The sequence below is a fragment of the Camelina sativa genome, chromosome 7 (assembly GCF_000633955.1).
Source record: "Camelina sativa cultivar DH55 chromosome 7, Cs, whole genome shotgun sequence".
Classification (NCBI taxonomy): Eukaryota; Viridiplantae; Streptophyta; class Magnoliopsida; order Brassicales; family Brassicaceae; genus Camelina; species Camelina sativa.
The window spans coordinates 2,754,406-2,768,367 of NC_025691.1; the positions used below are offsets into that span (position 1 = coordinate 2,754,406).

The 13,962-nt window shown below is 36.8% G+C and overlaps 3 protein-coding genes across 5 annotated transcripts; 1 reads left to right on the forward strand and 2 right to left on the reverse strand.

Annotated features, from left to right (window-relative positions):
• On the forward strand, positions 4,409-6,101 carry LOC104700023 (CBL-interacting serine/threonine-protein kinase 13-like). The gene has a single exon (XM_010415471.2). The coding sequence runs from the start codon at positions 4,569-4,571 to the stop codon at positions 6,084-6,086; it is 1,518 nt and encodes a 505-aa protein (XP_010413773.1). The 5' UTR covers positions 4,409-4,568; the 3' UTR covers positions 6,087-6,101.
• On the reverse strand, positions 6,481-9,351 carry LOC104700022. 3 transcript variants are annotated; one of them, XM_019227389.1, is made up of 5 exons: positions 8,988-9,351; positions 7,784-8,663; positions 6,906-7,679; positions 6,730-6,813; positions 6,481-6,507 (listed from the first exon to the last, which is right to left on the reverse strand). In XM_019227389.1, the coding sequence occupies exons 2-4, from the start codon at positions 8,579-8,581 to the stop codon at positions 6,775-6,777; spliced, it is 1,611 nt and encodes a 536-aa protein (XP_019082934.1). In that variant the 5' UTR covers positions 8,582-8,663; positions 8,988-9,351; the 3' UTR covers positions 6,481-6,507; positions 6,730-6,774. The 3 variants fall into 3 exon arrangements, with proteins under 3 accessions (XP_019082934.1, XP_010413772.1, XP_010413771.1); XM_010415470.2 differs by having other exon boundaries at positions 6,498-6,813; XM_010415469.2 differs by having other exon boundaries at positions 6,498-6,813; positions 7,784-9,351.
• LOC104700021 (uncharacterized protein At2g34160) lies at positions 9,464-10,746 on the reverse strand. The gene is made up of 5 exons (XM_010415468.2): positions 10,546-10,746; positions 10,228-10,276; positions 10,023-10,085; positions 9,860-9,924; positions 9,464-9,766 (listed from the first exon to the last, which is right to left on the reverse strand). The coding sequence occupies exons 1-5, from the start codon at positions 10,663-10,665 to the stop codon at positions 9,671-9,673; spliced, it is 393 nt and encodes a 130-aa protein (XP_010413770.1). The 5' UTR covers positions 10,666-10,746; the 3' UTR covers positions 9,464-9,670.

Below are 13,962 nucleotides of genomic sequence, written 5' to 3' on the forward strand. Positions count from 1 at the left end.
TTTGTCGATTTAGGGGTTTCGATTCGATTTGATTAGGGTTTCGATTAGGGTTTCGATTTAGGGTTTGTCGATTTAGGGGTTTCGATTTAAGGTTTTCGATTAGGGTTTCGATTCGATTTGATTATGGTTTCGATTAGGGTTTCGATTAGGGTTTCGATTAGGGTTTCGATTCGATTTTAGGGGTTTTTCGATTCGATTGGGATTAGGGTTTCGATTGGGATTAGGGTTTCGATTGGGATTAGGGGTTTTCGATTTAGGGTTATTTCGATTTAGGGTTATATCGATTTAGGGTTCTAATTATATCGATTTAGGGTTTTCCGATTTAGGGTTATATCGATTTAGGGTTTTTCGATTTTGGGTTCTAATTATATCTTTTTTTTGGACTTGTTTTTTAGATGTCTTCACAAGAGAACCAAAATCATTCTGGGAGCCAAAACGTTTACAGAAGATTTATATCTTCTCAAGGGTTATCTCCTCCCATCCCTTCTCGAAGGTTACCTTCTTCTGCCTCTGCTCCAAGGGTAGCTTCTCCCGCCTCCTCGCAAGGTACCTCACCGGTGATCCAAGAGAATCGTCAAGGAACCTCACCGGCGGTGGAAGATCATCTTCCACCACAGCAATCGACTTCTCGTGTCAACGATGAGTCTACTCAGCTCTCTTTTTTTACTTTGGAAGAGCTACTTGCAAGTCCCGGTCGTGCTAGCTTAAAGAAATTGGACCCTAAACGCCCTCCGGGTACTCTATGGTAAGAATGTAGTTAGGGTTGTCTAATTTTTTAGATATATTTTCATTGATCCTCATTTCCTTTTTTCTTGTGTTTTGTAGGTTTGACGAGGATCCTTCGGTTGCTGCTACTGTTCGGGCCATCTTTGAAAGAGATTTCAAAGGAGCTCATGCCAATTGGACCCAAACACCAGGTGCGGTTGTAAACCGGTGGTTTGAAACGTTTGCGGTAAGTTAAATGTTTGTTGATGTGTTTAAATTACAGATTTTGTTTTTACTTACTTGATTCTGATTTTGATTCATGTTATGTTTTTACAAGCAAACATATAACTGGGACCAGTCCATCAATGGGAGAGTTCGAGCCGAGTTTGAAAGCAAGTTGAAGACCCGGATGACTGATCAAGTGTCTCGGTGGAAGTCTAAGTGGAGAGTAAAAGGTGATGATGCAAAGCCGCGGTGGCTTGATCCGACAGTATGGGACGGCTTGGTCAAGTTTTGGTGTGAACCAAAATCTGAGGAAAAGAGCATCAATAGTCGAAATGCTCGATACAGTGATCCTGATGGCACTGGAATGCATAAACACCGGTCTGGTCAGACCTCCTTTAAAGCTCGTGCACGAAAACATGTAAGTATGTTTAGTTAGTTATTTAGTACAATTACCTATAAATTCTTGCTTTAGTCTAATACTTTGTTGTTTCATATCTTTGTTAAGTCGGAGATTATTGGTGAGGCACTTCCTGATTTTTTGAAAGTCCTAGAAGATACTCATAGGAAACCTGATGGGTCGTTTGTGGATGGATTATCTGAGAAAGTATACCATGAAGTGTCATCGAGGATAACTGAGGCTGAAACTGGGCTATGCTCAGGGGACAACATAGAGAGTAGTGCTTCTGGCGGATTGTCAGTTAGTATGAAGAACCGAATTTTTGCTGAGGTAAATTCTTGAACTTTACATACTGTTTTGTTTTATCTCTTTGAACTTTACATTGTGTCTCTGTTTTTTGTTGTTTGCAGGTTGCTCCGAAGAAGAAAAATAGGATATATGGAGTCGGTACTATGCAAACTGAAGCATCTTCAGCTCAAGTTGTTCTGACGCCTACTCCGACTGAAGATCCAGTCATTCTAGCTGAGAAGCTTTCTCAGGCCGAAGCTGTTCTTGCGAGTCAGTCTACTCAGCTAGAAGATTATGCATTGAAGTTGCAACAAAATACTCAGAAGATGCATTGCTACGATGCCTACTTCGATTATCTATCTGAGAAGGACCCTGAATTTGCTGCAAAATTTCCCCGACCTGAGACTGCTGCCACCAATGAGACCGGAGCAGGAGGTACCGGACCTGAGGCCGGAGCAGGAGGTATCACCAGACCAACTTAGGATCTCTTGTGTTTATGTGTTTATGTGTTTGTATCCGAGAACTTGTGTTTGTATATTCAGAAGATGTGTTTGATTTTTGTTTTGAACTTATATTATTATGTTTATGTAAGTTTAACAACATTTTGTATTACAAGTTTAATTTCAGTTTTCATTCAAAGTTTTTTTGGGCTAATTATGAATTTTAGTTTGCCTAATTAGAAATTAATCATAATTAATTTGCATAATTAAAAATAAACATAATTACAAAATGAATAATTCCTAATTCAAATCTCAGCTGTTGCGACAGACATAAATGTTGCAAATCCATCGCAAATTTGCGAGGGATTAGCTTGAACCAAATTGCGAGGAATCTGCTATTGATATTGTCCCTCGCAATTTGCGTTGATTTTGCGACGGCATTTTTTTCCTCGCAAAATTTGCGAGGGATTTGCGATGTTAACCAATTTGCGAGAAGCGATTTACGAGGGAAATGTGTTCCTCGCAATTCCATCGTTTTTGCCTATTTGCGAGGGATTTGCTATGAATTCTTCCATCGCAAAAGGCTTGTTTTCTTGTAATGGAAATTCGTTTCAATCTTTTCAAACGAAGGACCTTATCAAATTTATCATCTGCAACCACATCAATATTTTTTGGCCGAACATTATTGCATGCTTAGAAATTTAAGATAACCATACTCTGTTCAAGTTTTCTAGATCGGGTCCTAACAAATCACGGTTGTTGGATGAACATCCTTCCATCTTTTTTATGTTATCAGCTATCATCACACATAATATATTATCATAATAAGTTTTATGATATTATCATAATAAGTTTTAATGGCTTTTAAACATTTATGCATATGGTTTCATGCATGGTGTGTATGTAATTTGGTATTTAACTAGCTAGTAGATCATGTTCAATGTATAATGTACGCAATTTCTAATTCCTGACTCGGATACAGATCATTGTGTTTGTGCAGTGACTCAAACAATTCATTGACCTGCTCTCTAAAGGATACCATTCTTGACCAACAACAAAGGAACTTAAGTTTTCATTTACACATTCTGCTTTTGGATTCTTACACAATCATTTCTTACGAATTTTGAATACTTCCTTTTTAGATAATTTTATACATATATTACATAAAAAGATAAACATTATCCAAACAATTGTAATATTTTTACGTGGTTTCACATCCATCTTTACATTCTTCTTATATAGTTATGGTTTTTCATTAGTTTATGTATTTCTTAACCATTTAAATACTTTAAATAAAGATACGAAACAGGATAAAATTTCGTCGTGCTTGCATTTTAGCATAAGCTATTTTGGGATACATTTCGAGTATAACTTAATAACAGAAACAAAATAGATATGCAACATAAAAAGGTTGATTAGTTTAATTCGTATTATTGAATCAGTTGACTGGATCAGTTGACTTTTTCTTTATTTACGAGAAGAACAATTTATGTGACATGAAAAATTCTCCTATGAAAGCAACGAAGAGATAAATAAGTGTTTTACACATACAATTAAGTGACGAATAGCATTTCTTATATTTTTATAATTAATACACTACATAATTATTCCTCGAAATCCAAATTAAAAATACATATTATATAAACAGAGAAATAAATTAAGGTTGACGGTAGTTTAGTTATGCACTCAAGATTAGCCAAATTGAAATCCAAATTATATAATTTTAGAATAAAGTTTTACGGACGAGAATATTGCATTCAAGATTAGCCAACTCGAAATCCAAATATAAATAGTTATTATGTGGAAAACCGGGTTTGGTCTGTTTGGAAGTATGAATATGATCGCTCTTTCGAGTGTCTTTGAAGCTTTTTGGTTTTAGGTCGGCTACGTGAAATCCACAACTTACAGTAACACCGACTCAGCATTAACACGTGACGTGGCTCCCACAAATACCAATTCTAAATCTTCTTCTCAAGACTATTATACTCACTTATCAGATAAACCTACTAAGAGAGAATATAAACAAATGTGTGAGAGCGTGACGACATCTTCACGAATCATGATCTGCTTATCGATCAACCTCACTGGTGGTTTGATAAGTCAACCCTAATATCTGTCCCTTAAGGAAATTATATGTATTATAAAATAAAGTTGACTTTGCGTATGGATAAAACCCGTCCAACGTGTTATTCTGCTGGCAAAAATAAATGGATTAGGATAACACATCAACATCAAATAAGCAATATACTAGTATTTGAAACAATTAATCAGATGACTTTTCAGCTTATCGAACATAAAATATAGTAAAAAATCTCAACTCGAAAACTGTTATAAAACGAACACGAAATGGCCAAGTTAAGACAACATTACAACCGAAACAAACACAACCCCCACCATTTTTTATTTTCGTCCGTTTCGTTCTCTTGTTTTGGTTCGTTTTTTTTTTGTTTGTTTCTGTTAAAATCGTGTCGGAATCAACAAACATAGCGCAAAAGAAAAGTCTTAGCCCACCGATGGCTCAAGTCTTGTCTCCACCGATGGCTATCACCGGCCCGACGCCGCTACAATTCATGGCGGGTCTTCTTGGTCGAATCGTTACTAAAGACACGAGCAAAGAGATCAGTACTCCAGAGAGCCCGAAGAGTCCACGGACACCTCAAGGCTCTATACTCATGGATAAGTACGAGCTAGGAAAGCTTCTAGGCCACGGAAGCTTCGCTAAGGTTTATTTAGCACGGAACATTAAATCCGGCGAGGACGTGGCCATCAAAGTCATTGACAAAGAGAAGATCGTGAAGAGTGGAATGGCAGGTCATATAAAACGGGAGATCTCGATCCTCCGACGTGTCCGCCACCCTTACATTGTCCACCTCTTTGAGGTCATGGCTACGAAGACCAAGATTTACATCGTGATGGAGTACGTACGAGGTGGAGAGCTTTACAATACGGTGGCTAGAGGACGGCTTAGAGAAGGAACTGCCCGGAGATATTTCCAGCAGTTGATATCATCTGTTGCTTTCTGCCACAGCCGCGGTGTTTACCACCGCGATCTGAAGCTTGAGAATCTGCTTTTGGACGATAAGGGGAACGTTAAGGTCTCTGACTTTGGGCTCAGCGTTGTCTCGGAGCAGCTCAGGCAAGACGGAATCTGTCAAACGTTTTGCGGGACGCCGGCTTATTTGGCTCCCGAGGTTTTGACAAGGAAAGGTTACGACGCTGCCAAAGCCGATATTTGGGCTTGCGGAGTAATCTTGTTTGTGTTGATGGCTGGTTACCTTCCGTTTGATGACAAGAACATATTGGTTATGTACAAGAAGATATATAAAGGTCAGTTTAAGTGTCCTAAATGGTTTTCTCCTGAGCTTGCAAGGCTTGTGACAAGGATGCTAGACACGAATCCGAATACAAGAATCACAATACCTGAGATCATGAAGCATAGATGGTTCAAGAAAGGGTTCAAACATGTCAAATTCTACATCGAAAACGATAAGTTATGTAGGGAGGATGAAGACAATGATGGAGACGACTCATCATCATTGTCATCAGGCAGATCATCTACTGCTTCAGAAGGAGACGCAGAGTTTGATATTAACAGAGTTGATTCAATGCCGAGACCCGCGAGTCTAAACGCATTTGACATCATATCGTTCTCTACCGGATTTGATCTTTCAGGTTTGTTTGAAGAAGGTGGACAAGGGGCAAGGTTTGTATCCGCTGCTCCTGTGACAAAGATCATATCGAAATTGGAAGAGATTGCGAGAACAGTGAACTTTACGATGAGGAAGAAGGATTGGAGCGTGAGGTTAGAAGGTTGTAGAGAAGGTGCCAAAGGACCTTTGACTATTAAAATTGAGATCTTTGAGCTGACACCATCTCTAGTGGTGGTTGAGGTGAAGAAGAAAGGAGGGAATATAGAAGAGTATGAGGAGTTTTGCAACAAGGAACTTAGACCACAGCTGGAGAAACTGATGCATTACAAAGCAGATGAAGTTGAAGAAGCAATGTGTTTGCCACCTGAAATTGAACAGTGACAAAGTTAAAAAAAACAGGAAGGTCGAGAGAGGAAGACATAACAAGAGAAGGTATCATCATAGAACGAGACTAATAACATTCTTTGTTACTATACCATTTAATTTAAATTGTTTTGTGTATATATATGAAAGTGAGAGAGTTGTAATGGGAGTGATATAGGAAGATCAGAGAAGAAAAGAAATTTAGAGTAGTGCGATCTAAGGCAGTTGGACGGTTTTTGCTGGCGATTACAAAGGCTAGTTTTTCGTTTATTGCTAATATGTTTGTACATGTATCTCGAACAAAGAGACAAGCTTAATGATAATTCTTTCTCGGCCTTCCCCTATAACACTGTCTTGCATCATCTCAGAGAGACTGTATATGATAAACTGAAATGTGTGAATGTTACCTGTAGACTTTGCTGTCCTGTAGTTGAAGCACCTGAATGGAAACTTTTGAAAACGCTCAGAACAGTTATATGATAGAAATATGAACATAGCATTTACTGGGAACAAATGTTCGTCTTATTAGCTAAGTAAGCAACAGAGATATGGAAGTATAGCTACACATGTAAATCAATCTGAGGGATTACGAGTTAAGTGTTCAACGGGTCACAAAAGAAACTCGGTTTCTTACACCTATGAAGTTGTAATCAAATTCAACCTGATGATCCATTCCAAGGGGACAGACTTAGGAAGCTTCAAACCGTTAAGTTGTGGATTGACAAGATGAACGAGCAACCAGTTCCTGCAAAAGATATAATGAAGATCAAAGGCTGATTAGCGTTATCCCCTATATTGTGTTTCTTTTATCTCCCAGGGAAATCTTTAGATGCTTACTTCAGAATAGCGTATATGATCTCTGTGCGTATAAGAAGTCTTGACTATAGTTTCCCACTTGGTAACACTTGTGGAGTTTTCTTCCATGTTCTTCTTTTTGGAATGAAACAGATATCTCCGTGAAGGGATCTTTGAGGTTAATGAAGGCAGATTACTGAGAAGCCAAGAATCAGAAGGCTTTTTGGGTGGTGGCGGAGCAAGTGGAGACAGATCACAGCCACTGTTGTTCTTTTCCAACTCATCTGCCTTCCCCATCTTGATTGCACTGCTAACACTAAGATTTTCTACAGCCTGAAGCTCGAGAATGGCTTTCGGTTTCTTTCCCTCCATTTCTGGTTCCTCTGAAATTGTTTCTGGCGAGTTCTTGACATTTGAGTTACCATGATCATTGCTGGTCTTTGGAGAATTCTCTGTGTCAACATATAATGTCTTCTCCATGACAGATTTTGTAGAACAGTCTTGTCTTGTACTTTTTGGATAGAGTAGTTCCTGAGACTTGGCTATGTTTCTTATATGCTTGTTCAACCTGTTAGCTCTCATAACCTCTGCTTCCTTGCGAGTCCCAGGGAAACCCGCAGGGTGAAGAGGGGAACAGTTTCCTACACTGCGATACGGTGACATACACCCAGTTTGCCTGTAAGGAGAAGATGGCCTACTTGTAGCACTCAGGTTCGATTCAAGTTGTTCAGATCCAAAGTTAAACTTCTTCCCAACACTTGGATGTACTGGAGATTGAGCTATATTCCCCAACTTTTGCTTATAATCAAGAGCGAGCTGAAAGCATACAAGATTTTGATTGATATTTTAGTGAGCGTTTGATCAGATCCCTACAATACTAAAAGAAGTGAAAAGGAAAGAGATCAGGCTTGATAAGGAACCTTTTTCACAGATTGAAACCGAGACTTGAGCTGAGCGACCTTGCTTGATTTCACTTGATCATGGCTGTAGTAAGGTTTCTCCTTAAGACCATGCACTGAGCTCAGCATACCGAGTGAGTTTTTAAAGCACAGTTGTGGTGACATCATCCCGCAGCCTCTCTTAGAAAGATACTCAGAAACTTCATCATCATCTGAATCCTCCTCGCTCTCTTCATCATAATCTATGCCCTGATAATAAGATGGAGAAATCATAGACTCATACCTCTTAGGAGTTGCACGATTCTCCTCCGCTGGTACTATATCTCTAATTTGTCTCATTGGTTCAGACATGAGGGGCAATGGTTGTCTCTTCCAAGCATATTGAGGTGGTTGCTCCACAGTCATGGATTTTGCGGCAGGTAAGAACCGATCCAACATGAAAGCCCGAGGTTGAGGATCCTCAGACGGCATCATTGGCGGTTTCGCTCCCTCACCAACACCATTTATGCTATGCTTTAAAGACAATGTATCAAGGGCATCAGAGAAGACATCATCATCATCATCTCCACTCTCTTCTTCTTCTACATGTTTACACTCTGAACTCTCCAAGGGAGATTTGAGAGGAACAGAGGCAGATTCCGGAACCTGATCTAAGCCCATGTCTTCTTGGACAAGAACTGAAACAGAAAGAGATTCACTTGTCTTGGAGTCAACATCATGGAGCTGCTTTGGCATGTTTCTACGCACAGACACTGCTGATTTCTTCATCCTCCTTGTAGAAAGAAGAGGTGCATCGAAGTTAAGTTTGTTCTCCGCCATTAGAACCAACCAAAGCCGTTAGAAAAGTTTCAGAGATGGACTGACACTAGTTAATGATGGCTCACAGTTCTCCACAACAGATCTGAAATATATCAGAGACTCATTAATAAATAAGTCGGAGCTACCTAGATTCCTTAAGTAGTAGTTGACTAACTTAAGTAATTAATTTAATTATATACACTGACACACATGAACCCCAACGACAAATTTGAAGAGGATGGGAAACATACAAAAAGTAATGAACTTTACAAGAAACTTTCAATTAAATTCAAAAAATATAGTTGCGCCGCTAAATGTTCAAACCCGTGATTTTCAAACCATTTATTGGATAAGGAATTATGGGCAAGAATTTAGAAGATTGTGAGAGTCTTTGAAGCAATGCAGGAACTAAGTGAAATTAACTAACCGGAAAGAGATGTGGAGGGAGGAGCTTCGGAGTTGTTCTCTGCACCGAGAGAGAGTTGTGATGAGTGAGGAGAAAAGGACGTGACTTTGAGTCTTGGGAAAGAGTAAGAACAAAGGCATGTGAAAGAGAGAGAGAGAGAGAGAGAGAGAGAGAAGATAGAGTAAGCTTTTGGTTTTGTGTACATTTCTGTGCCGTAAAGATGACGGAGACGAAAATGGGAATCGAAGAAGAAAAAAAAAACAGAAAAGCAACAAATATTGTCACGAGAGGCTTGTGCGAATGTATTAGATCCCCCCCAACTGTGTAAACTTTTAAAACTTCTACTTAACATAGCGTCTCAACCAATTCTAGAAATATATTATGTGACAAAGATCACTTTTATTAGTGATATGTACATTATTAGGAGTCATATCACTATGTCATCTTTTTCTAATCCAAATTTGAATAAGGACGAGGATAAACAAAAAGAAAGTAGAAGAAAAAACAGATGGCCCGGATGTTTTATGTGAAGAGCGAGACCATATACGGTTTCGCTATATCTTCATATGATCAATATAGCTAACAGATACAACAAACCATCAAACATAGAAGCCAAAAATTAATGAAATAAAGCGCTTTTAATTAGTAAATAAGCATCAAGATGAGATAAAAGAACATGAAAACCAAATATTTTACTAGGATTATCAGCTCTGCACCTGAGCTTCTGCAGTTTCTTTCTCTTCTTTGGCTTCAGCCATTAGTTCATCAAACTTGTCTGACTTCACAAGCGTAATTTCAATCTGCAATACCAAAGAAACCGAAATTGAGCAAATCATAATTTCAGAACAGATGGGAATATGCATGAAAGAGTTTGCTCCTAAGAAAAACAGTACCTTAGCTTTCTGAACAGGACGTCCCCTTGAGTCATCCTTAATATCCACAGTTGTAGTCATGATCTCTATATATATAAGAAAGAAACCATTATTTTCCAAAACAAAGCTCAATCGCCATTATTAGAGAATGTACTAATTCAGACTGACTAAAAAGATCACTTACTCTTCTCAATAGCAAGACCATTGTTCTTCAGAATTTCAGCAACAGTAACAACGGTTGCAATGGCTACATGTTTCATGTTAGAAGATAATCTTAATTAGTACTATGAGGTATATATACCAAGAATCAGAGACTACTTAATAGCAGCAAGAAAACAAATTACAGTCCCAATAGTATACAGAAGAATAGGGATGAAAAAGATACATACCCATCCCAAGAGCAGACAATTCAACATCATTGTACTGCTGCATATACCTCTGAACAAAATCCAAAAACAATAAACACTCAGTTAAACACCAATCTGTGAAAATAGCCATTTACACATAAACACACCAAGTTCATGTGTATATAAAAAGGTTGAGCCTTTGGGTGGGTTGTACTACAAGATCATATAACATAGAGATTTACATAAAGGTTGAGCCTTTGGGGGTTGGATTGACACACAATAACATACTCTCAATCGAAACAGATCTTTAGAGAGCAGAAAATTTTCAAAAGCTAAAAGAGAACATATAAAGTGTTGGACCTTGGCGAGATTGACGTAGAAGAACAATGGTTTCTTGGTGTTGGAAACCTGAATCCGGTTTTTCTTCTGGGAATCAGTCGCCAAGTTCATGCTGTTTACTCCATCGGTGATCTCTTCCATGGTTGCTAATTCGTAAATTCGTAACCCTAATTTTTTTTTCAGAGGTAAGGAAATTAACAGAACAGGATGATACGCTTCTGGGTTTTGTATATGTCACCCAAACATTCCGGGTCAACCCGGTTAGTTATTTAATCGCGCTGTTGGGAAGGGCCAAAACAACAACATCTGACATGGGCTTTTAGGGGGTTAACAGTGGATTTTTTTGGGCCTTTAGAGAGTTTCCAACAATTGTGTTTCTTGTTATGTAATTGTGATGACGTGATAAGTTTCATAAAACACATTACATTATGTGATCACTATGATTTCAGTTTTAGCTTCTTGCTGGTTTTTTTTGTTAACTTAGAGAGAGAGTAAATCCCCAAATCTATGGAGGGATCCGAGACTAGTTTATCTGGGAAGAGGGTATCCCACGGGTAGGATCCCCCAGATATGCAAATGGGTCGTAAGCAATGGGCCCATATCCATGTGGTCAAAAGGATAAAGCTGAGTAATTTTGTGCTTGGAGAGAATCGATCCCTGACCTAGACCAACAGGGCGACTCTTCCACCAAAGTTAGAATCACTAGCCTACCACCTCATGGTTTCTTGCTGGTTTCTTACGATCCATTTTTGTGTTGAATAGACCTCGACCATAGTGATAACTCGATTCTAACTGTATTGAACAAAATTATAGCAAGCAGAAACTAGCAAGCTACATTATTACTCTGTATAATCTGCGTTGCATGGCTCTAAATCTCGTTGGATGTAGTTGTTTATTATTATTATCTATGGGCTTTATGTTAATTGGTTTATGGCAATCGTAGGTTTTTAGAAGTGTTTGGCCTAAAACGAGAAATGGATTGTAACTAGCATGTTATCCAAAACCATGCTAATTAAGAGTGTGTCAGTGTCCATCAGCATGAAGGTAGGGCTCCGAATTTAATTATAAGCCTGAGATGGGTCATGTACTCTCTTATATCTATTTTCAGTTTGATATGTTAACAAAAAAAAAATTAACAGTATATTAAGGATTTACGAAAGACTAATATATTTTTCGATATATATATAATTGCTTCAGATAATTAATATTTTTTTTTAATCGTGAATAAACTATCTGCCAATTGCAAAGTCAATGAGTTGGATTTTATTTAAATGAACAAAAAAAATATCTTATTGGAAAACTGACTGATATCACCAGCCATAGATCTAATACAATCAATTAAAATCATATTGACGTTTTCGAAATATAAGAAAAATTTAATGTCTATGATACAGCGATGTCAAGTTAGGACATGATTACGGTATGACGGTATCATGTCTTAATCCGACACCGTACTGTATATGCCACGTTTCATCTCAAAACAAAGCATTGATGATGCTATCGATGGGTCATTGCACCAATACTTGTTTTATATTTATGCAAATGATTAATATATACTGTTGTATGTATGTCGTTATTTACTATTTAGAGTCTAGAGAATTTTCCTATGACAATTTTTCCCTGAAGATATAAGAAGTGTGTGACATGCATGATGCTAGTGTACAATTGGATGATTTCATCTTTAGTCTCAAAGTAAATATCCATCGAGGTTCTTAAAAAACGTATCCTATATGTTAACAATAATATTAGTTTTAGTAACAAATATTTATTTTGAAAGGTTTGTAACTTTTTACTGATATGATGGAAATAAGAATAACAGTGTATTGCTCATAGAATCTGCGTCAAAGTTTCCAACCGCACAATCCCAAATTGGTTAAACAAATATTAAAGGACAGAAGTAATATTAAATGCCAAATGAGATGTGATTAATTTTATGATTAGGTAGCATCTCCATAAATAGACGACTAGCTAAAAGTCATGCATGGATCTAATCGCATGGCTTATTTATTAATACTATGCCTACCAAGGACCATAGAATTGATTACTTCTAATATATAGTGTGTATTAGTGTGGAGTAAGTAAGGATTAGGAGTAGGATATGTTACTCTATATATCTTTGATCCATTCTGGAGTATTGAGTACTTATAAATGTATTTCCATTTATTAGTATCACTAATACTCCCTCTGTATTTTATGTTTTCAATGCAATTTTGAGATTAAATTTATATTTTTATCTTTATAATTTGAGCTAATTAATTAGAAAAAGAAAACTTTAGTATATTTGTAAAGGATGAAATAGAAGTTTAGATAATTTTCTTAAATTGTGTGTATTATGTCAAAATGACACTCTTTGTGACACAGATGAAATATATCATATGATGTTTTAGTAATTTATTTTGTATTTAAATTGATTTTCTGTATTTTTTATTAATTAATGTTATGAAATTGTAGATTTTAAGATTCAATAATTGAGAATTTACAATTTTGATGAACTACTATTAGTTAATCATTATAAAAAATATGTTCTTATAAATAAAAATACATTTATAATTATACATTAATTGTTTTCTTAATTTATGTGAAAATTTTAGAAATTATTATTTCTAATACAGAGAAAGTAATATAGTATTAAAATTTAAAACGACAAAAGAGATCGAGTTAGTAAGTTGCTTTGGTTAGTGGGAGTTTTAGATCCTTAACTACTCTAGAAGCACAGATCTAAGTATGCTTGTGCATGATTTATTGTGTGTATATCTCAAAACGTGGGAGTAGGTCACACATCCACATGTATGTGTGTAAGTCTCAACGTGTAAGATATATGAATACATATTTATACTTACTCACACGCGCGCGCGCACACACCATAGTCGAGGTATCAATTGAGGATGCAAGAGGCTAGCTCTACATTTTTTTTTTGTCATGTGGCTAGCTCTACATTTTAGAAGAAGTTTATCGTATAAAATAAGAAACAAAAGATTAATTGCCTTGACTAGATTCATTATTAAAAGGAAAATAAAATCATTATTAGAAGCTTTGAATCGTATTAGTATAGTTTACTAATCAAAAAATAAAACAAACAAAGAAATAGTAATAGATGTGTACGAGTGTCTGCATTGGTGCCCCATTTATGGGAGTTTTGTTCTTCTAATAAATATGTAGCCAACTCAACAAGTCTATTTCCTAACAAACGACCAAATTCTCATTCAATGATCCAAACTTTAAAGCTATCTAAACAGTAACCTCATTTCTATATTTTAGAAGTTTTCAAATTCTCATTCAATGATCCAAACTTTACTCCAATTGTGAATATTATTACTTCTTCAAATATTTGCTCGTATGAACGAGTTGATGAGGTTGTCTACTAGATTATTTTGTTTGTTTGAGAATTGTGCTACTTGAAGACTACCGTTTTGATTTTTTTGACCACGAAAAAAATGA